This window comes from Dunckerocampus dactyliophorus, chromosome 18, assembly GCF_027744805.1.
Source record: "Dunckerocampus dactyliophorus isolate RoL2022-P2 chromosome 18, RoL_Ddac_1.1, whole genome shotgun sequence".
Lineage (NCBI taxonomy): Eukaryota > Metazoa > Chordata > Actinopteri > Syngnathiformes > Syngnathidae > Dunckerocampus > Dunckerocampus dactyliophorus.
The window spans coordinates 17,123,412-17,147,078 of record NC_072836.1 but is presented as its reverse complement, the minus strand read 5'-3'; the positions used below and the strand labels follow the sequence as shown (position 1 = coordinate 17,147,078).

General features: G+C 40.8%; 1 protein-coding gene across 1 annotated transcript in view; it reads right to left on the bottom strand.

The window, feature by feature from the left end:
• Positions 1–23,560, bottom strand: part of LOC129171452 (SEC14-like protein 1) — a 29,975-nt gene extending 6,415 nt beyond the window's left edge. The window contains 9 exon segments of the mRNA XM_054760122.1: positions 664–694; positions 1,321–1,563; positions 2,883–3,011; positions 3,192–3,323; positions 3,389–3,538; positions 6,653–6,735; positions 6,858–7,048; positions 17,818–18,002; positions 23,289–23,560. Of these exon segments, the coding sequence (XP_054616097.1) occupies positions 664–694; positions 1,321–1,563; positions 2,883–3,011; positions 3,192–3,323; positions 3,389–3,538; positions 6,653–6,715 (748 nt within the window). The 5' untranslated portion in view covers positions 6,716–6,735; positions 6,858–7,048; positions 17,818–18,002; positions 23,289–23,560.
• Between the last annotated feature and the right edge of the window lie 107 nt (positions 23,561–23,667).

The window sequence follows — 23,667 nt, the reverse complement described above, 5'->3', positions numbered from 1 at the left end:
TCCCACTGCGAGAAATAACACAGGACTTGACAAAGTATTTCCACGTGGTGGCCACGCTGGTTGTCCACTTTTCTCTCAGAGTGCAGGAACTGTAGGACGTATATATTTTAGTGGTTTTGAAACCGTGAATTTTTCATACCGCGGCATGCCTTGAAACCGGTAACCAGCCCGTGCCTAATTGAAAAACTATAAAAACCAGTTTTGTGTTAGCATTTTTTGAGACTTGTGGCGTAACTGTGTTAGTTAGCAAAGAACCACAGAGTCAACCGCTGATGACATCATTGATGACTTCCGGTTCCTGTTTCCATGCATTAGCATACTGCTAACAAGGATGTTTTGTGATAAAAAATACTGTAAGAACACAGTTGCACTCACAGTTTATTAACATGTGCCATACTGTATGTTAACCGAAAAACATGCTAACTGGGGGCATACGCGAACCGAGGCTCCACTGTAGCTCAAAACCTGCTTGAACTATTAAATTAAGAAAAGTCATTTGTCCATACTCCCATACAGCGTAAACTTAATTTTTGACACTATGTAGGCATTTGCGCCATGGTACATCATGGGAGTATTTTCAGAAAGGCACAATTTTTTTTTATCATCGCAGTTGTACTTTCAGGATGAACTAATGTCACATAGACCAGTGGTCCATAACCTCACCTTTTTGGACCCACGGCCTGGCTCGTGTTCCCACAACTCTCCGCGGACCGGGGGGCTCGTGGGGGTCGTATAGCGATGTAATTTATCTCATTTAGTATGTATTGTGTCAAACTCACACAGGAACAACAACAATTTAAACGCACAAAGTGTATACAGACCCACCATCCACCACTCTAAGCTTGGAGTTTGTTTTTCAGAGAGAAGATTAGCGCCGCTGCTTGACGTGTGTGCTAACAGGCAGTGTGCTAGCATGAATTAACTTGAAGCTGTGCACACAACAAATATACACATTAGCACTCTACAACGTCATCAAACTTTACCTTCATGTATTCCCACAGAGTATCAGCATTTGGGGTCAAATATGAAGTGAACCCCCCCCCCCCGATAAAAATACAGTATAGTTGACAATCTGTGCAGAGTGGGAGAAGGCTAGCGCACGTACAATGGTGCGTTCAAAGACTGTCAAACAAAGTGGGACACTAGCAACAAACAACATAAACATGCAACAACTTCAAACTATATTATTTTTTTAATAAAATAAAGGCCCAAATTTCCAAAAATTGATATGCATTCACTTAAAATTGTATTTAGTTATTTACAAAAGTATTTTTTGTGTGTGTATTTTTTTTATCATTGCGCCTGAAAGGTTTCCTAGGCCCAGTTCGACCCCGCCCACGGACCGGTACTAGGCTCCGGCCCGGTGGTTGGGGACCACTGACATAGACCATCAGGGGAAGGAGAGGGCGTCACTGTAAGGTGGTCCTCATCGTCGGCAGGGAGCATGTCTTCGGAAGAGTTTCCTGGGACAGTTTGTTGAGAAGCGGGTGAAGCCCAACGAGGCACAAACGTTATTCCCTCTTTCTCCAGCTCTGAGAGATGGTACTGGATAATTTCTTTACCCTAAAACATAGAAAGGACACGATACGTTGAATCGATGTGACTGTGAACATCAGCTGACATACGGCTGACAAGATACAGTAATCCCTCGCAACTTTGCACTTTGAATTTCGCAGTTTCACTCCATTACGGTTTTGTATTCAAAAATGTTGATGGAATGTACTATTCCACACTGGTCACTAGGTGTCAGTAGTGTTACTGTAATGGTGAGTGAGGCACACAAGGATCAGACTTGATCCCATAATCACGAATAAAAATTCTTAATAAAAACGGGCTATATTTGCAGCCGTTACTCACGCGATGCTGAAACTCAACTCTGAAAACCACGACGTCACTCTTTCAAGTCCCGTAGGGAACACATTTATAGTAACACACACAAGCACAAGTCGTATTTATGTCTTAAATGGCGTATTTACTCTTATGTCTACTATATTGGGTAATACGAGTGTAAGTCAACCATAGGGGCGTTATTTCATGTCCAGTGGGCTCTAGTAATGTAAAATCCTTATTTAGAAGGTCGTAAACAAGTTTTCTATGATCCAGCCATCTACTTCCGCTTATCCGAGGTCAGATTGCGGGGGCAGCAGCCGAAGCAGGAAGCAAAGACTTCCCTCTCTCCAGCTACTTCACCCAGCTCCTCCCGGCGGACCCCGAGGCATTCCCAGGCCAGCCCACTTGGGTATTCCCCGAGGCCACCCACTGGTCGTACGCGCCCTGGCCAGTAGCCTGAGCCACCTCATCAGGCTCCTCTCAATGCGGAAGAGCAGCGGTCCTACTCCGAGTTTCTCCCGGATGACAGTGCTTCTCACCCTATCTCTCAGGGCTCAGCCACCCTACAGAGAAAACTAATTTCGGCCGCTTGTACCCACGATCTTGTCCTTTCGGTCACTACCCAAAGCTCATGACAATAGGTGAGGGTAGGAATGTAGATCGACCAGTAAATTTAGAGCTTTGCTCTTCGGCTCAGCTCCCTCTTCACCACAACAGACGGATGCAGAGCCCGCATCACTGCGTACGCCGTGCCAATCCACATGTCGATCTCGCGTTCCATCCTTCCCTCACTCGTGAACAAGACCCCGAGATACTTAAATCCCCGACCCAGGGATGGCACTCCACCCTTCTCTGAGAACCATGGACTCGGAGGCGCCGATTCTCATCCCAGCCGCTTCACACTCAGCTAGTTTTCTATGCTCTAGCTAAGAAAACATTCAATTTATAAATCATGAATCGTACTTTGCAGAAATTCACTTACCAGGGTCGGGTGTGGAACCAGTGGACCGCGATAAATGAGGGATTACTGTACAGTCAATGACAATACAAACCATTTCTATACTGTTAGAATACTGTCTCATTGCTATCTTCTCTGCCATGCCTTCAAAGCCAAAAAAGGACGTAACATCTAGACTAGCAGTCTGTTCATAGCAGGTCCAGTCTTCTTCCTCGGGATGAACCTGAGGGGCAAGATCATAATGCATTATGGAGGCTGAAGCTCCACTCTGTTCTTTTATGTCACAATGAAACATTTACGTGACATGACATGGTTTTACCCCAGGCGGTCTATCCCACCTAAATGACACATCGTTATACTCAATCAATCTCGCCTGATTTATTTAATTTTACTTGGTGCTCACCGTGTATTTGCACCACTCGCGGGCAATGACCCTGTTGGAAAAGGTTTCGTTTTGGATTTCAATGAGGAGCGTCCGTTCTCTGCGGTTCAAAGTGTTCTTTTGGATGAAATACAGGTAGTCCACACCAGCAATCTTTGCAGAAAAACAACATTCAGCTTGTCACATCAACACAGTGATATTTGAAGAATGATGAATACCCGTTTGAGGAGTCGAGGTGCATCAATGTCAATCGTGCAGCGCCTCTCAATCACCAGAGTGGCTCCATCGTGACTTTGGCTCTCATTGATGACCTCACTGTCTACAAACACGGGGATCAGCGGACACTTTGGGAACCTCCTCTCGTAAGCCTAGCATAGGGAGAAATTAAAGTAGTAGCACCTAAACGGACTGGGTGTTGTTCACTTTGAAGCCCATGTGTTCAGTCCGTTTTATCTGCAAAAAGACCATCTGTTCACCAACAAAGACCTGGACACGAGCTAAAAGCCAACTCATTTACAGTCATCCCTCGATAGATTGCGGTTCAAACATCGCTTACTGGCTACAGCAGGGATTTTCACAAATGAATACATGATTGCTGTTTCGTGGTTGACTATGGGCTATTTCTAGTCAAAAAATATTGAAAGGCAAGTCATATGTAGTATTCTGGTCACTAGGCATCAGTAATGTTACACTGATGAGACATTACATTAGATTACGTTCCCTTAACACTGCATGGAGACAGCCATGGCATGTCCGACATGATTAGCGTTGCGCAATGTGGCGTAAACAAAGACTAAAAGGCGTGTAAAGGTGACTATAGGGGTGTTATTTCATGTCTACAGGGCTCTAATGATGGTGAAAACTGCATTTAGAAAGTCATAAACAGGTTTTATATGCTCTAACTACAGAAAAAGATTCAGTTAATTAATATTGGATCCTAATTCGTGGAAATTCACTTATCGCAGCAGAGTCTGGAACCAATTAACCGCGATAAACAGGGGATGACTGTATTAGTAGATTGTAACTTCACTATGTGATTAGCAGTAAAGCTAGCACTAACACGACAAATGTCTGCAATGGTCCATCAATATTATAGAGCACAAAAGTAGTGATTCTATGTTACTATGGCAATAACAAGAGGCTGTATTCTACTATTCTACTCACACCATCATAATAACTTCATTGCTGTTGTCTTAGGGAATGCTTCTCAAACAGTGGGCGGGCCCCCCTGGGGAGTAGTGTTGAGTTGTCGGAGGGGGGCATGAAAGGCAGGGGAGACGAGTAATCCCTCTCCATTTTTCATTTTGAATTTCGCAGCTTCACTCTATCACGTTTTTTTTTTTTAAATATATGAATAAATCATGCTGTTTCATGGTTGAATCCAGCCTTTTATTAGTAAAAAAAATATGCATATTTAAGCAAATTTTAAGTCCTTTTTTTGCCTAAATTAAGCTATTTCAGGCATAAAAACGGCCAAATGAACAACACGACATTCAGTGATGGCTTAAAAAACAGGCAGTGGTAAATGGAGGCAAATTCAGAGGTCGGTGGCGTGACATTAAATCTGATGCAAAATACGTTTAAAAAGTTGGCTGGATTCGCTCCAAGGTTCAAGTTGCCTTTCCCTGTCTGCAATGCACATATATCGTGTCATGATGTAAAAAAGGAGAGGGATTTATCTGTGCCAAATATTTTATTAAGCATCCTCAGTCTCAACTGTGAGCTTGCATCAGCACCAATGTCGCAAGCTTGACACATTTTCCAGTGCAGTCTAGTTTCTGGCCTTATTTCTATTCATCAGCATTTTGTGCTTACAGAAGGTGCCTGACTCCTATCAGGGGTTTCATGGTTGTGACGGCTGGGCACATTTACTTCAGCAGTATAACCTTTAAAGTTGAACGGGTTCAACCAAAATTTTATGGAAAAATATGCCTCAAAAGTGAAACAAAACAAAAACAAAACTTTTCAAGAGTTCAAACCATCATCAAGCAAACCTATTTGTCGATGGCAGCCATGCCCCCCACGCACCAGGGGACATCATTTTTTCATGTCCCCTCGTAAATTAAAATACAGTAATTTCACAATACTTTGCGCTCCGAATTTCACTGCTTCAGTCTATCACAGTTTTTCACATATATATTAATTAATTATGCTGTTGTGTGGTTGAATATGGCTCATTAATTGTCAAAAATTGTGCATATTTAAGCAAATCTTACACATTTTTTGCCTAAATTAAGTTTTTTCAAGCATAAAATGGCTAAATGAACTAAAATACAAATATAAGGAATTCATAAAACACATTCAGAGATGTTACGAAGTTTTGTACATCAGTCACTGGGTGTCAGGAATGTTATTGTAATGTTCAGTGAGACACACAAGCACCAGACATGATCGCCGGAACAACAAGCTTTTATTGCAGGTTTGAATGATCTTACAATAGGCACAATAATCCAGAACACGGGCTACTGTTGCGGCTATAACCCACGCCATGCTAAAACTCAACTCTGAACCCCCGACCTCAATTTCTCTCGGCCCCCCCACTCAACTACCTTCACACTGGAACCCATTTACAGCAACACACACAAGCACAAATTTTATTTATGTCTTAAATGGCTTATTTACTCTTATTGTGTCTGCTATATTGGGGAATACGAGTGTAAAGGTGACTATAGGGGTGTTATTCCAAGTCTAGAGGGCTCTAATCATGTTAAAACCATATTTAGAAGGTCCTAAACAGGTTTTCTATGCTCCGACTCCAAAAATATTTGATGGATAAATCAGGAAGTTTGTTGACATGAAGTTGTATGACATCCCCATCAGCTGTGTACTACATCAACAGTGACTTACCCCCCCGATTGGTCCCGTGGGTCCAGTTCTGGTCGGGGACCCGTGACGAGGAACGTAGTTCCACTTAGTTGCTGGGACCATTTAAGCAAAGAGTTTGGCTTCTCAAACCAACATATGCGTTCAAACGAGTAACACATTCACATCACAAAAATACCTCCACAAAAAAAAAGTCAGACCTCACAAAACGCCCGGCGTTATATTTGTCTCCCGCCGTATCCCTGCGCATTCATGTGTATGTGATGAAGACGCTCGCATCTTCTTCCGCTGTGGAACACACACGTAAACAAGATGGCCGCAGCGCTCCGTCGCGGAAGAACAGTGGCATTACCGCGACCGCCTTCAATGAAGATGTTGCATAAGCACGGTTTAATGTATAACCAACAGCAAGAAGAAACTGAAAATAAGCTCTTACAGAAATAAATAGCGCTGCTCTTTACGTTGTGTGTACATTATGTGCATAGGGCTTGTGGTAATTCCTGGATCGTTTTTGAATCAGCGGTGCCAACGATGGGAGGTGACTACCAAACCACCCTGACTGTCAGCTGCTCATGGCACACATGTCGCGTGAAAGACAACAATGCTGAAGCATCATATGACAAGGAAACGAATGAATATTTATCTAAAGCGCTACTCACGGCCATTATTAACTCAAATGAATGCTTGTAGACTCGAACAGGACTCTGGTATTCCTGCACCATGGCTGAAGTTTAATCAGTCCCTGTTGAATAATCACAGAAATGACGTGATGACAACAGCCATCAATTTGACGCGACTCATTGCACGATAATTACTGCCGATCATGCAGAGTTCAAGATGAGCAAAAAGTGGCTGGTGACTTACAGCAGATGTGTCAGAAGTCAGTGATCCATTGGCATGTCGTCCACGCTGTCAGTTAGCAGAGGGAGGTTTATTTGCGTCCCTCATTGTGTGTTGTACAATGACACACACACAGTGCCATAGTAAGGGGAATGTAAACTCCGCCTCTTTCGGGCCAACACAAAACCACACCGTGCAAGTCCAACCTGGTGACCCTGGTAGAAAGAGGACAGTCAGGTGACGGAAAAGTTAACATTTACTCTTAGATCAGCGGGGTCCAAAGTGTGGCACGGGGGCCATTTGCAGCCAACGCCTGTTTTTCATTGGCCCGCAGCACATTAGAAATGATAATATAGCAAAAATGGGAAAATCAGCAGTAATTTTACATTAATAAAGTCAAAATATTCCAAGAAAAACGTTATAGTCTAATTAAAAAAGTTACAATTTCATGTGAATAACGTAATATTATGAGGAAAAACAACATTTTTGTAGCACACAGTTGAAATATTGAAGAAAAAAGGCGCTATTTTCTTATCGTTTCAATGTAATGAGAGACAAACAAAACAACAAATATAGCAGTCATTTTTGGAAAATTAGGTTGTGGAAAAAGTTGTAATGTTATGAGAAAAAAAGTCAAAATATTAGGGGAGCAAAGTCAAAATTACGAGACAAAAATTTACACAGAGAAAATTGAAATAGTTGAAATATGAAAAAAAATCAAATCAACAAACCGCACAAGTGGAAAAAAACAGCTGTAATTTTACAAGGATAAAGTCAAAATATTAAGAAAAAAAAATTATATTCTTAAAAAAAAAGTCACAATTTTAAAAGAGTAAACATGTAAGAATTTGAGGAAAATGTCATTTTACGAGCAAAAAGTTGTAATATTAAAGAAACACAGACCAAAATGAAGTTGATGGGAATGAAAATTGCCTGAAAAAAGCCTGAAAAGCCTGAAAAATAATTTTCAGGCACTAATGGGAATAAAGCCATATTATTATGAAAAGAAAATTTACAAAGACTATTGAAGAAAGTTAAAATATTTTGAAATGTAAAAAAACAGTTCATACTAATAATTCGATTTTTCACAGACAGTATATCACAAGGCTGAAATGCAGTTTTTTCCTTAGCATATCTACATGTGTCGCTTTAGAAATGATCAAAATAGACCTTGCACCATTTCTTGTTTTTTTGTATGTGGCCTTCTGTGGACAAGGTTTGGACAAGCCTGTCTAAAGACCACGTGGGAACTGAAGGAGGCAGATGTGCTCGAAGTTACAAATACTAAACAATTTACATACAGATGAAGGCTAAGGATGACATTAGCTGTGTACCGTTAAATCTAATCTTAATCAAACTTCTTATCAAACCTTCTAACATTTAGGGAAAAATAGATTTTGGCATGATATGAGTGCCTTAATCTAGTAAGCGGATATCATTACAGATGTGAATCAGTCATTTCCTCCTTGATTACAAACCCCGACTCCACTTAATTAGCTTCATGTTAATCACAGTTCAATCCGTAATTACACAATTTACCATGTAAGTTGTTTTTTACAACGCCATCGTAACATGAGAAGTTTTAAAAACATACCGGTTGTCAGAATGAATGTGTAGGAGACTACAGTACTTCCTTTACTGCAAGAAACCGGAAGTGTACTCGACTTATTTGCAATCAGCGATTTTAAAAGTTTTTAAAAGTTTTTTTTTTTTTTTTTTTTTTTTACAGAGGCTGTCATCGTGCGTAAAAATACGTGAAATCAAACGTTTCAAGTGTCTGGTCAGCCTATTTTTTTAAAGTCAGTTACGTGAATGGCGCCTGACGTCATAGCTATTTTGTGACTGTGTATTAAAAAATACAAATATCGCTGAATTTGTCATTATATTAATTTTAAATGAGTGTACATATGAAGCATCCAAATTCATCTTTTTCTCGTGAGGAGTCTCCAAAGTGAGTCAACCTCGCGGTTTGTGTTTAAATGTCAATAACCAAAACTATAACACGCCTTATCAGTCACTATGTGTTTACTGTATTTTCTCATGCTGCCATTTAGAAAGTGTTTCAAATAACAAATTTCATCCTTTCAGGCAATAGTAAATGTTAAATAGCAAACAAATGTGGATACATTAATTGCGATAACAACACAACAATAGTACTATTTTCCATCTTCTACACATCATGAGATTGCTGGTGTGTTGTTTTCTTTTCTGACAGAATATGTCAGAAGACATTAATTAACGCCATCACAGACAATTAATATGACTGAAATAATTGTTACCCATCTAGTTGGAGCGGGATTCAACGCCTCAAAGATTTAAAAATGTAGTTCATCTGATGACCGCTTGAGGTCCTCAGTCGGTTATGATGATATCAACGAATAAAAACGGAATTAATGCAATTTCCTTGCAGAGGAAGTTTTAATAACTAGCAACAATAGTAATAATAATAATAATAATAATCACAACAGACACAATTACACTCCACAATTACTTTTCTTTTGATTTATTTCAGCCTTGGTGTAAGCCTGCAGAAAGATGATAATGGCGTGTATTTGTGTTAGTTTGCTGTTAGTTAGCAGCTACTTCCTGTTACACGGAGAATGACAAACATGACGGGAGCCATTAATATTCTTCGGGGTGCACCATTCCTTTATTGCTGTAGTGATTCAAAACGATGATAACAGATTCTTGTGGTATTCCTCTTTATCCATAGCCTCGCCAGCATAATACCCAGCTCGCCACTTTTGGTTGGCAAAACGTTGTGAAAACCTAGCATTTTTTTTGCAGAAACGTTTTTGGTTTTGGTTGCAGTTTAAAGGAAAACTGCACTTTTAAAAAAAATGTTATCATCCAGTCATCCACAATCCTTTCTTTCCCTTTTCTGTGCGTTCTAACAAGAGAAAACGAGTTAGCATGAGCCAGCTAACAAAGCATGTGATGGGAGGTACCTATTTTGACGAAGAAAAAACCTTGCCTTGCTTGTCTCAGCGTCACGCACAACGCTTGAAGCCACTGCAACGGGACAGACGGAAGAGTGGATACTACTGGCTCTCAGTTTCGCTACAAAGACTCAACAGGATGCTCATTTGTCAGCATTTTTTACCTGAGGACTAGAGCACAACTCTTGTGCTGGAAGACACTGCCATCCCAATGAGAGTGGACATTGTAGGTGTCGTCGCTGTTTCTATGCTGCTGTTGTTGACGGAAGTAGCGTTACCTCTACGGGCTATGTCAAATCAATGCGCTTAGGAAAGAAGTTTTGGTTTTATATCGTCAAAGTACGGGAAGATACTGTAAATATTGTACTTGTTAATGCATGATCACAGCATGTATAGGTTAGAGAGGGGTTTTTTTAGAGGGCTTCGTAGTCGAAATAGGTACCTCCCATGTTAGCTGGCTCATACAAACTTGTTTTCGCAGGAAAGGGAAAGAAATATGTGCTCATGTTTCACATAAGGATTGTGGATGATGGGCAAAAAAGTGCAGTTTTCCTTTAAGGCTTACTGATGGAAATTTCTTCTTGGATTCTTGGATTTCTTTTGGATCGGCTCACTAAAAAGCTGGCTCTTTGGGCTCCCGAGTGACTTTATTTGTTGTCTTAAATTAATTACTAAATGATGTGTTTTGTGTAAAATGAATTAAGAATGTAAAAAACACATTACATCAAATGTATTTGTATGTCAGCAAAGCATAAGAATGTTTGTAGATGCTCATAAACATTTATTTATCAAAAATACTTGATATACTGTGTGGGTTATATGCTGATCTTACACAAACATGTATTAATACACATCATATTGACCTTGACGCCTGTCATGCAGCGTACAGGATAAATGCATTTGTCTTTGTCACACTTTCTTCGAACTCTGGCACAGGAACAGACGTCTACTGTCAGGGTAATGCAATACATCCTATGTACCCCTGTAAAGCCTCACATCAAACAGTGGCAGCATGCGGTGAACCCTACGGAATCTAATCAAAGTAGAGATGAGAGATGTGATTTATGAAACCCCTCGCTTCACATTTCCAGAAGAAAGAGACTGTTGTGCATACATAATCAAAGACGTATCAATCAGGACAAGCAAAAGCTAAATTTAGACTTAGGAAAACACTAACATAAAAATGATATTGCAGCCTGCGAGACAGCTAAAACAATTACATTTATGAGCAATATAGACTGGGTGCTATTTTATGTCAAGAGGGCTCTAATAATGTAAACCGTATTTAGCAGGTCAGGTTTTCTTTGCTCTAACTACAAAAACATTCCATTTATAAATAAGGAATCCTACTTTGTGATTAACCGTGATAAATGAAGGAAAGCCATAAACCATAGTAGAGCAGGCCCCACTGGGGTGGGGTTTTGGTAGCCCGCGAGTAAACTTAACTTGGAAATTGTTGAAGATGTACGGCTCAGTGATTTCCGCAACGGAATTGTGGAATCGGGCAGTAAGAATGGAATCTACTGTTAAACGCGGACTCTCACGCGTGTTGACATATTGTGAATGAAATGCTGTAATCGTGAGGGAAATATTTCCCCAGCGGACCGCTCATTCATTGCGGCATGTCCTCCCAAACACTAACCAGCCCCCTCCTGAAGTAAGTCTGCACAGCAATGGCCAGTGTGAACTGACTGGGTTAGCGTAGTTTAACGGCGCATGCAAGTGCGCCCGCCGACGTTGTGATTTAGCTAATGTAACCAAACGTTTTAGGACGCCCGTGCCTGCTGACTTCGTGCGTGAAATAAAGACGACAGCCCCAGCTGCAAGAGGCACGCAGCTACCTCTCTCACTTACAGTCAAAATACATTTTCACCACACACACCATACTTCCGGCCTTCAAAATAAGAGCAGCGCACATCCTGTGATAGTGGTAGTAAAATAAGGGTGTGTAACGCCACATTAATGCAACAATGGTGCAATATGTAATAATGTTTCACGTCGTTATGTAATAACGCTGCATTTTTTTAAAGAAGGTTAAAGGTTAACTGTGAAAGTAAATGTGCCCAGCCATCACAACCAGCACGCTCCTGATATTAGTTAGGCACCTTCTTTAAGCACAAAATGCTGATGAATAGAAACTAGACTGCACGAGAAAAGCTTGCGACATTGGTGCTGATGCAAGCCACAGTTGAGACTGAGGATGCTTAATAAAACATTTGGCAGAAATAAATCCATCTCCTTTTTCTTACATATCACGACACAATATGTGCATTGCAGACAGGGAAAGGCAACTTGAGCCTTGGAGCGAATGCGGCCAACTTTTAAAGTGTATTTTGCATCACATTTAATGTCACGCCACCAACCTCTGAATTTGCAGCAACAGCTCACCTCCCCTCCATTTACCACTGCCTGTTTTTTAAGCCCAAAAAAAAAAAAAAATCACTGGCTGGAGGCATGCTTGCTTGCTTTGAAGATCATCCCTCCAAAATTAGTAAGGATTCTAAAATCTGGAATTCTTGATTAGAATGATTTTGTTGGAATTCAGGATGTTGAAATATTTATTGCTAACCTGTTGCATACTGTATGATTTTAGGAATGCAGCAGCAAGCTTGACAGGGAGAATACTCACAATAATCAACCACAACATTAGGTACACCTGCTAATAATATATTTTATATTTACTATATATATATATAATATGCAATGCAATATGATTTAAATTAAAAGGGATAGTTTGGATTTTTTGACATGAAGTTGTATGACATCCCCATCAGCATTGTAGTCCAATAACAGCAACTAACCCCCCCCCCAAATTGGTCTCCAGTTCCGGTCAGAATTCTGTGATGAAGAACGTAGTTGCTGGGGAAAAAATTGAGCAAAGAGTTTCGCTTCTAAAAACAATATGCGTTCAAAAGATGACAACATTTGCATCATAAAAAATGCCTTCTCAAAAACTCAAACCTCACACAACGCTCGGCGTTTTATCCGTCTCCCGCCGTATCCCTGCGCGCCGTCGCCTGTGCGTTCATGTGAATGTGACGAAGACATTCGCATAGTCTTCCGCTGTGGAACACATGTGTAAACAAGATGGCCGTGGCGCTCCGTCGCGGAAGTAGACGCGAGCGTCTTTGTCACACACACATGAACGCACAGGCGACAGCGTTTTGTGAGGTCAGATTTTTTTGAGAAGGCATTTTTGTGATGCAAATGTATTAATCTTTTGAACGCATATTGTTTTCAGAAGCCAAAGTCTTTACTTAATTTACTTAAGTTCTGTATTCTGTACCTTGTTATGTTAAGTGAGGAGTTCTGGTCTGGTGTAACTTGGTATCTTGTCAGTATGCAATTATTTGGATTGCATAATCCTTTAAGAAACCAGTGATAAAAAATATTCATTGGAATATTACTGTGCATGACGTGTTGACATATGCAAATTCTCAACATTGTAATTGCTTTATTCAATGGTACTTGGTTTCTTCCTGCAATTTCTTCACTCATTTGTGGAGGAAGCCTGTTAGTCCTTGCTGTTGTTATGCGACGACACCACGTTGGCTGATGTTACCGCGGTGTCAAATGAAATCGCTGACATGACATTTAAATACTCCGCAAAGTCAGACAACAGCTGTCCCCATCAGTGCAGATGGGGACTTCAACCAAACGCAAATGAGACCAATTAAAGCAATTACACGGGAGATTACGCATAGGAGACGTGATTTATATGCCGTTTTGGCGGCAAACCCTGGTAATATGTTATCATGTCGTTGCATTAGGACGAAAACATGCGTCAATTAGCTTAGTGCTAGCGGATGACGTCAAAGGAATACAAGCATTAATGAATCACTACTGACATTTAATCAAAGCCAAAGTTTACATCTGGTATTTTCTTTGGAGATCAAAATTATATTGAACTAAAAAGGCTGTTGTTTTACGGTTTATAACCCTTAATCAAGTCGTGGAATCCGCAGAAACAGCCAGGAAGTCTTGGGATTAGATTAGTCAAGCGTTAAATCTTTTATTAAACATGGATTTTTGCGAGCTGGAAATACACAGAGGTGCTCGTCTCAAGCATTTCAGGGGATAAAAAGCATCTTTAATCATGGCAAAGCATCTTAATGATTTACCACCCAGATGTGTGTTTTGGCGCAAGGCCACTTCAGGCACGTCGTCTCTGATAGAATGACTTGGCAAGCGCACAGGTAAAATATTTTTCACATTTCAAAACGGGAGTCCTTCAGGATGACAACGATCACGTCAGCCGCAAGGGAGCAGACCTTTGAAACGTGACTCACATTTGCACACGGAGCAGTTGCAAACACATTGTTTTTGACTGTTACCGTATTTTACGGATTATAAATCACACTTTTTTTCATAGTTTGGCTGTTACTGCGACTTATAGTCAGGTGTGACTTATACTGAAGCATGTGACTGTCATGAACCAGGAGTGAGCATTACCATCGACAGCTGCGAGAGGGCGCTCAAGGCTAGCGACACCAAGGATGAAGAATTCAATATATTCATTGATGGGGAAGGAGATCGGGAGCTTGGTGAACTTGCTTACCGATAACTTCCTTGTTGGACTCGCTGGCTTGTTAGGTTAATTTAGCTTACTCAACCTCCCAGGTATGTGGGGTTTTTTTGTGTAGCTGCATAACTCTTAATGTGTTACGTTAACATAGCGGACACCTACTCAGCCTGTTGTTCTGTGTGTTATTGTGTCGTTGAATATCTTGCTTTAAATTAAATATCTTGGTCTTGAATTTTGTGAAATAAATGCGACTTCTACAGTAATACCTGGCCGCTTCGTGCTTGGAATTTTGCGGCTGTCACGGATTTTCACAAAATATAAAAATGTATAAATCATGCTGTTTTATGGTTGAATAAGACCTATTAATTAGTCCAAAAAATGCATATCTAAGCAAATTTTAAGTTTTTTTTAAACCTACATTAATCATTTTCAAGCATAAAAATGGCTAGATGACTAAAAATATAGTAAATAATATAATAATATAATATATAATAACACGGGTTACGGCTGCAGCTGTAACCCACGACAAGCTAAAACTCAACTCTCAACCCCTGATGTCACTTCCTGTCCTCCCTGCACTTAGCTCCCCTAGCACAAGCACCCATTTACAGCAACAACCACGAGCGCAAGTCTTATTTATGTCTTAAACGGCATATTTCTCTTATTATGTCTACTATATTGGGTAATACAAGTGTAAAGGCGACTGTAGGGGTGTTATTTCATGTCTAGAGGGCTCTAATCATGTTAAAAAAAAAACATATTTAGGTTAGGTTAGAAACAGAACATTTCTATGCTCTAACTACCAAGATATTGCATTAATAAATAAGGAATCCTACTTTGTGGAAATTCACTCATCACAATTAACCACAATAAACGAGGGATTACTTTATACAGTCGTCTCTTGATACATCGCGGTTCGAATATCGCTCCCTCACGCTATTGCGTTTTTTCAAAAAATAATTAATTAATAAATGATCGCTGTTTTGTAATTGACTGTGGCCCATTAATAGTCCAAAATTGAAAATACAAAATATTGAATGCAAGTTACATGCAGTATTCTGGCCACTAGATGTCAGTAATGACACAAAATGATGAGACATTACATCACATTACTATCACACCGGATGGAGTCAGCCATGGCATGTCCGAAATGATAGAGTGAAAAGAAGTTCTCCTATTCCATGTGGAAGTGGTAGGTTTTTGGTGTCTTATTTTGTATTTCTTCCCCATTCCGTTTGAAACCCTTAAAAGCAGTTTAGAATAAATAAATTGGAGCCGTGGCCGTCTCTTGAGTCCCTGCAGTTATCCTGTAGCCTGCGCATTAGCAATGTGATGTAAACAAAGAATAATAGGAGAGTAAAGTTGACTATAGGGGTGTTATTTCATGGCTACGTGGCTCTAATAGTGGTTAAAAAAAAACATATTTGGAATGTCATAGTCATGTTTTTTTTATGGTCCAACTACAAAAATATTCCAATTATTATTATTGAATTGTGCTTCGCAGAAATTCATTTGTTAGACTGAACATTCTGGAGCAAGTTAACCGCAATAAACGAGGGACAACTGTATACTGTATGTATTTCCTTGTCATGACACATTTTTTGACTTATGCGACTCATATGCTGGAGCGATTTATAGTCGGGACAATACGGCAGTTCAAACGTCATGGTATCGGTTGTGTCTGACAGCCATATTTCGTGTCTGTTTGACTCATCTGCAGCCTTTTTACCCAAACCATCAATCTATAGCTCACTGAATAACTCATGAGAGGTTGCAGCATGCTGTCCGGAAGTATATTCTGATATCCGCAAAATTTTTGACATCAGTGTTTTGACAACTGCAATAACATGTTTTTTATTACTGGCGTTTGAGATGGATGAACTTTTTACTGCACGCCCGCGGCTTGATGTTTGTATAGGATCACTTTAAAGTTGAGCCAGGCTGCTGAGATACATACTGCCACATACACATGCGGCTAATTCCTTTCTGTCATCCCTCTCCCACTTGAGTGCTTCATCTAAACCTAACCTCTGGCGTGTGATTCATTTGCTTGTCTGCATCCCCTTTCGCTCACTTCACTCATTTCCTCTTCAGACTTTTTTTCTTTTCTCTCCCACATCACACTCAATCACTCCAATGACAACTTGACAGTCCACTCAGACAAAAGGGTCAGTGGGGCAGATGGACTGTCTATCAGGCTTCTCTCTTACCCTCCATCCTCTCATCTCCTTCACATCACGAGTCTTCGGCTGCCTTATTTGTCGGGACTGATAGCATGCAGTCACCGTATCACTCCAAGAGTCATAAGCCAAAGACAGACAGCCACTCTGTCTTTAGCCAACCGCTGTCACCTCCTCTATTTTCCACTATGTGCTTCCCACACTCACCAGCCGCAGCATTTCATATCAAATAATACCTCTCTGAGCGTGTCAATCAAAAGTGACTGAATGTCGTGGCCATTGACTGTGCACCACATTGCAAAGCTCTGCAGATGTAGCGGAGAGGCTTTTGGAGCGGTGTAAAAATGGCACTGGGACAGCTGTGACAGATGCAGCATTGTGTGTCTGGTGCGGTCATTTATAGGCAAGAATGACTGGGAAGGATTGAAGCACAGCCTCTTGTGTTCTCTTGAAGGTGGTTTTCCACTGCAGGAACACCTCAGCCAATTTAGGGCTCTCTTCACCTTCATGCTAGTTTTGACTGCCAGAACCACCCGTGAAGAACTTCTTTCATGTGCCAAAGAAATCAATGCCAACCTCGGGGTGAGTACTGTAGAGCAGCAGTGAAAAAGCAGCGTGCTGTTGATTCTCAAGTCAAATTTGACAGGTTACAGTGAGAGGGTTGGATATCTTGCTGAAAAAGCCACTGCCTCAAGGCCTTTACTTTATCAGGCCCCAAAGTAGCGTATAACTAACAGGAAGCAATTACTGTATTGCAGTCAAGCGTTTCCTGTAACTCTCAATGAGCCTCCTGCACCTGTCGACAGGTGTTTTGGCCCACCCCTCATGTGCAAACTACTCCAACTCGCTCACGTTTCACGTTTTATTACATTTTATATGTTCGTCGTGCCTCAATAGTTTTACAGCGCTGTATATAACAAGCCATTGGTCTATAACAGACACAACGCAACACACATCTCCTTTAAATGCAATACATGTGCCTAAAACAGATGGATAAAATTGCTGCAGTGCTTCAGTAGCTACGCTAATCCTGACAGAGCTTGCATTAATGGTGTAATTTCCAGCAACTTATCCGTGAAACAGCTTTTAACACCATCTGCGCTGACATACGCGGCGGCGGCAGCAGGATTCTGATGCGTTATCGTGTGTAAATTAATGAGTGTGCGTGCGAGCGAAATGAGCTGAAATATCAACATTAACCCTTGTGAGTCAATATTTACTCAGCTTGGACTGTGCCTGGGCACCCGCTACCCACCTGTGACGCCCCTGGTTCTGTTTCAATGAGGCTCACCTTATCACACACCAGCAGCGCGCTGTGCAAATGGAGCGTGACATGTTACCTCAGGTGTCTCTTATGCAACACTGAATTTGCATGTGGGTTGATCCAAACATGGTGATGGTGGTGGCCAATCCTCACTAAACCAATGGAATTTGAGGATTTTCACTGGTACGAGTGGTAGTGACCTTTTGGCGAAGACCCAGTCTGACATGAAGGAAATGGGGAAACAGTCAGCTATCACGTTTTCTATAAAAAAGAAACAAACAAAATAAGACAATCGACAATACACACAAGCTCATATGAGATAAGGATGCAACTGTTATCGTCATTAAACAACATATTCATGTATTAATGCAATAAATGTGTAAATTAAAAATAAACAAATTTGTATTAAAATCTAATACCATAATAATTAATATATAACAATTGATTTTTTAATTGCTTTGATTATTCTATGTTTAGATGGAATATAAAGCCATGCCTGTCACATTCTGGTTTGTTGGCGATGTGGCGACGACCCCAACAATGCAGAGAGCAGGACCCAAATGCAGGTAAAAATATTTCTTTAATAAGGGTAGCAGAGCAGGGCAAGAATTGGGCTACAAAGAGCAATAAAGGCGCGTAAATAGGGGATAACAAAATTAGCAGCAGGTGCGAGGGAAAAACGTAACCCATGAAAACACAGAACGGAGCAAAACAGGAAGTCAGTACAAAATAAGGGTACAAGACAGGAACTGAGGCATAAAAAGGGAACATCAATGAACTGTCACGCAAGCACACATACAGGGCGTGACGATTGCCTTCTTCAGCCCACTTTCTTCCCATGGGAAATCATGAAATACTGCACTGTGAATGCTGAAAATATAACCAGATGTTTATTCAACTCAAGCATAATTGGACAGAAGCTGTTGTTTGCAACTTTTGAAAACGTATTATGTAGAACAACTTCATTGTGTAACTTTAATAATGATTTGGAGTGCATGAGAGAAAAAAACACTTGTTTATCGCGTTTTTTTGGTTTGGTTTGGTAAGTGAATTTCCACGAACTACAATTCTTTATTTATAAATGGAATATTTTTGAAGTTAGACCATGGAAAACTTGTTTACAACCTTCTAAATATGTTTTTTTAACATTAATAGAGCCCTCTAGACATGATATGACACCCCTGTAGTAACCTTTACACTTGTATTACCCGGTATAACAGACATACTACAAGAAAATAAGCCATTTAAGTCATAAATAAGACTTCTGCTCGTGTGTGTTGCTGTAAATGTGTGCCAGAACCAGGGGAGTTGAATGTGGGGGGCACACAGGAAGTCATGTTAGGGGTTCAGAGTTGAGATTCAGCTTGGCCTGGGTTACGGTCGCAATAGTAGCCCATGTTGGGGATTATTGTGCTTCTTGTGAGATAATTCAAACCTGCAATAAAAGCCTGTTGTTCCGGCGATCAAATCTGATGCTTGTGTGACACCAAGTGACCAGTGTAGAATGCATTTTTATGCGTCTGGATGCCTTATATTGTACACACTGGGTGGTGTGTGTAGACTCCGGTACTGTGGAGATCTCAGGGACTAGTCAAAGATTGATAATAAAAATGTTGGCGGTGCGAAAGCATCCAAAAGCTGTTGTCTGGTGCAAAGCTGCTCTGTACAAACTGACACCATATTAGCAAAATAACTGCAAATCTGGCCGAGACTTCATACTTCAAATGCTAGTGTTAAGCTTGTGTCATCGGGAGGTTGCCTACAGCCACAGCTGTTAATTTGTTTGATTCTGTGCCAATAGCAGACCCCTGCAGTTATTTGCTTTTTGTAGACCGCCCAGTGGTTAATTGAAGAGGCGTTAATTGGAGCAGTCACAATAAATTAATTAGGCATCATCATCATAGTTGCGCATAAATAACAGCCATAGTTCATTAGGTTTCACATGTCCATAAATATTCATACCTGAGTTAACAGGAAAGTATAACCCAGTCGCTAGGAAAACAATACATGTTAATTAGAACCCTGCAAGGCATCCTGCTGGTTTTGAAAAGGTCACATAAGCTCACTGTTAGCAAGTATGGCCCAAATAATGTGCCTCCAGCGGGGGTCCATTCACCGCGGTCTATGAGATGGCTTAAACATCTTGACTCAGCCTATCCTTCCTAGAACTGGAATCCACTTACTTTCGTCATGCACTGTGGGAGGTGAATGCTACGTGTCGGGGGGGGGGGCTCCAATTGCAATATGCATCTCTTGCCGGAGTCTGTTCACCTCCTGGTCAGGACACTTTTGGAGCAAACTTGTGTGTTCCTATTTTAAGGGTGTCGCAGAGGATGATTTGCAGTAAAAGACGAGAGCGTGCTGCATGTTCATCCGAACAGCAAGACAGGACGTGTGTGTCGAACATCAAATAAGAACACGGCCCGTTGGGAAATACCTCAGAGATAAATTACGAACAAAGCTTTAGCAGTTATTTAAAAACATCTGGTTGGCTTTCTCATGCCACTCAAACTACTTGCAGTTCTTTTTAAAGAGCTACTCTATTAAATATTGTTCTGGCACCCATTGGATTAAAGAAGTGGCTGTGCATACACGACAAAGACAACAAAAAAAACTAACAGAAAAGCTTTCATTCCATGCTTAGTGGAAGGCAGCAGTGGGGCACCATGTGCAGACGGCGGCTACAGTCATCACCAATTTGTCATCCATACTAATGAGTCATGGGACTAATTGAGTAAAAGGATGAAAGGATTAGAAGAATGTGAACTATGCAGCTCTGACCTGACAGTGATCGTCCATGGACAAATCGTCACCGCTACAACGATGCTGTATCTGCTGCACGGGAAGAGTGATTAACATATTTTGCAGACTATAAGTCAAACTTTCTTTTCCCCATAATTTGGCTGGTCCTATTAGTCAGGTACGACATATGTAAATGCCGTCACCTAGAGGCCGCAATCATTCATAGAGCTGATCTTGTTGTGACGCAGTTAGGCACACAAATTGAATGATACAGAGCATACCGGATGCTTTTTGTTGAGACAATGTGTCTGTAAGTAATGTGTAAATACCAATGTATGATACCTGTGTACATTGAGAAATGTCATATTTTAGACAACAGTGTTAATTAGGACACAGATTATGTCTAGCTTGGATATTGTGGCGGCTGTGTCAACCACTGACTAACTAAATATACATGTATGATTTTTTTGTCCATTTTAATTCATTTGTGAATGCAAAAATTAAGTTTGGGTGTTAATATGCGGCTGTTTGATACATTTCTACACACCAGGCGACTTCGGTGACTTTCCAAACCCCCTTGGCGACACATTTTCTCAAAAGCGACAAATCTAGCGACTCTTCCTGGCGTTGTTGGAGACTTTTCTGGTATTGGGAGACTTAAAAGTGAAAGCACGTATTGTTCAGCAGTTTCTCTTCTCACTGAGCTGCTGAGAGGTCCGCCCTGCCCCGAAGCAGTCACAAGCGGTCAGTGCACAGTCAGCTCCCGTGGCACACTGAGAGCATATTGGAGCTCTACGCATCCAAAGTGCAAATTAATCACTTGTGTGCAAGGCGCGATGCCGCCAGTGTGGATCTCTCCCTGATCTAAAACGTAAATATTATTGCATCTAAGTGACTACTCATTACACTTAAGACTCATTTGGACTTGGCCACTTACCTGTCAGTGTGTCAGAACGTGTGATGGGAGAACGCTGTGTGATAAATTAAACAAGTAAGCCTAACTGCAAGATAAAGGGTGGAGGCTGGAGGCGAGTCCGTATGTAATTATTACGCTGTCTAGACTTTGAGAGGCGCTGGCTGAGATTAAATATTAAAGCTATTTTATTTTGATGAAGTGATGGCCAATTTTACATTAATAAACCAAGAATCAAATTTTTTGGAGTTCTAAACTTCATTAAGGTGTTTTTATTCAATTTTTGTCACGCCTGCGAGGTTATTCTTTTTTCTTACAGCATCTGTTCCATCATCATATGCAAATAATATGCAAATTAGATGATGAGCTCATCCAGTGACTTCTGGGACAGCCAGTAGCTACTAACAGTGGTCACGTATTACCCAAGGAACATTGAGTTAGGGGAGGTGAATACTGGTTGCTGCAATAATTTGTTGATCAGAACAAGGCGGCGCAAGGCGCAGTAACCTGCTTTGTGGCCACAAAGTACAAAAATATCCCACAAATGACTGTCATCAGTCAGTGGTTGGCATGTAACCTGACCTGACATAAAATGAAGGAAAGCGTTCAAGTGGAAGAATGATAACATTAGAAATGAGCTCCGTGGAGCTGAATAGAAATGTACTTAAATGGGGGCAGAGCTTTGGAGCTTTTTTTTTTTTTTTTTTTTTTTAAACCCAGACTTTTTCTTCAGTATCGTCACAAATTGAGGCAAAGCTTAAAAGTCTGAAGGCCTTCCGTAACGGCCACAGCATCACACATGCAGCACATCATTTTTCTCTTTGGTTTCTGAGGCTCCAGATGAAATTCAATACTGGCCAGAGTCTTTAAACCGAAGAAGAGAAATTGGCGTATTGTGAGATGCCGCTATCAATCAAAGAGACTCCATCATCAAAAGAAAGAAAGAAGAACTCTGACTCCGTCTTTAGAGGCAGGCTCATTAAAATCCTCTTATCTTGTGAGAAGGGCTTCCATGGATGAGCAGCTCATCGGGTAAGTGACATTGCCGCCACTGTGTCAAACTTTGAATATTCATTTTTAATCGAAACAGATGGACATTAAACTTCATTGAACACTTTCAGTTACAACAATGGCGCGCACACTACACTGAGGGGCATACTTTTCATGTTTCACATTGAATATTGGGGACATCAGGTCAAATCGATGAAAGTGTAAAACAGCCTGAAATTATTTCAGGTTTTGTGGCTTAAAGCCAGTGCTGTGAGTTTACATTGGCAATGTTATGAAGCACCAGAAGCCAAAAGCTCACATTGGGTGCGCTTGCACTTTTCCTCACCTCAGACAATGAGAGTCAGACTGGAGCTTGCGAGACACACAAAGATCTTTTGATGCAAAGCAAACATCCACAGGTTGACTTCTTCCCACATCTCAAAGCAGTGTGTGGGTGAATACATCACAAACTCTGATTTGACATACTGTAGCTCTACATCAACTGGCTGGTCACAACATGACATCCAATGCGAGGGATGTGTCACAAAGTCTCATTTAGATTGCCACAGTCTTAGAAGTATTAATATAGTTTATTATTACGGTTGTGGGACTGTTGTACAACCAATAGCACAGGGGGGCACCGAGGCTTTTGTGGCGTTTTAAAGATGTATTTCTTTTAGTGAAACATGTCAGTTATAAAAACCGACACATACCCGTCCATAACAAAATAAATTTCGCTGCGAATGTTCCTTAATGAGGTTGTTTTAATCAAATTAAGATGGTTTGAGACCCCCTACTCCCACCTTGCAAAAAATGCAAAATTGTTCATTCCACCTGCTAGCGCTAGCTAGCTAACGGAAAATGCAGCAACAAACAGGCGTCGTGATGTTATCAAAGCTCACCTGTTTGCATTCGGGAACAAAGACGAGGCGGTAGAAGAAAAGGAAATACACATCTAACTGTGGCAGCGTAGAAAGTGAGGAATAGGCTTCACTTTTGTGTCGTAGCACAAAACTGGGGTGCGTTCAAGGACCGTCGAATAAAGTGCGGAAATTAGTGATTGAATTTTAAGTGCAAATAAACGGACTGTGTATGTTTTCCTTTTGAAAGAAACTAGCAAGTAGTGTGATAAGTATCCAGAGCCCAAAACAAAACTAATTCTATGTACACACACGTTGCTTTCAGTTGCTGTACTTTGCTAGTGGGTCAATATATGAAAAATACTGCTGTCAGTTTTATAGTTGACAACATTATGCTGTGCATCAACATGTATTATGTTTT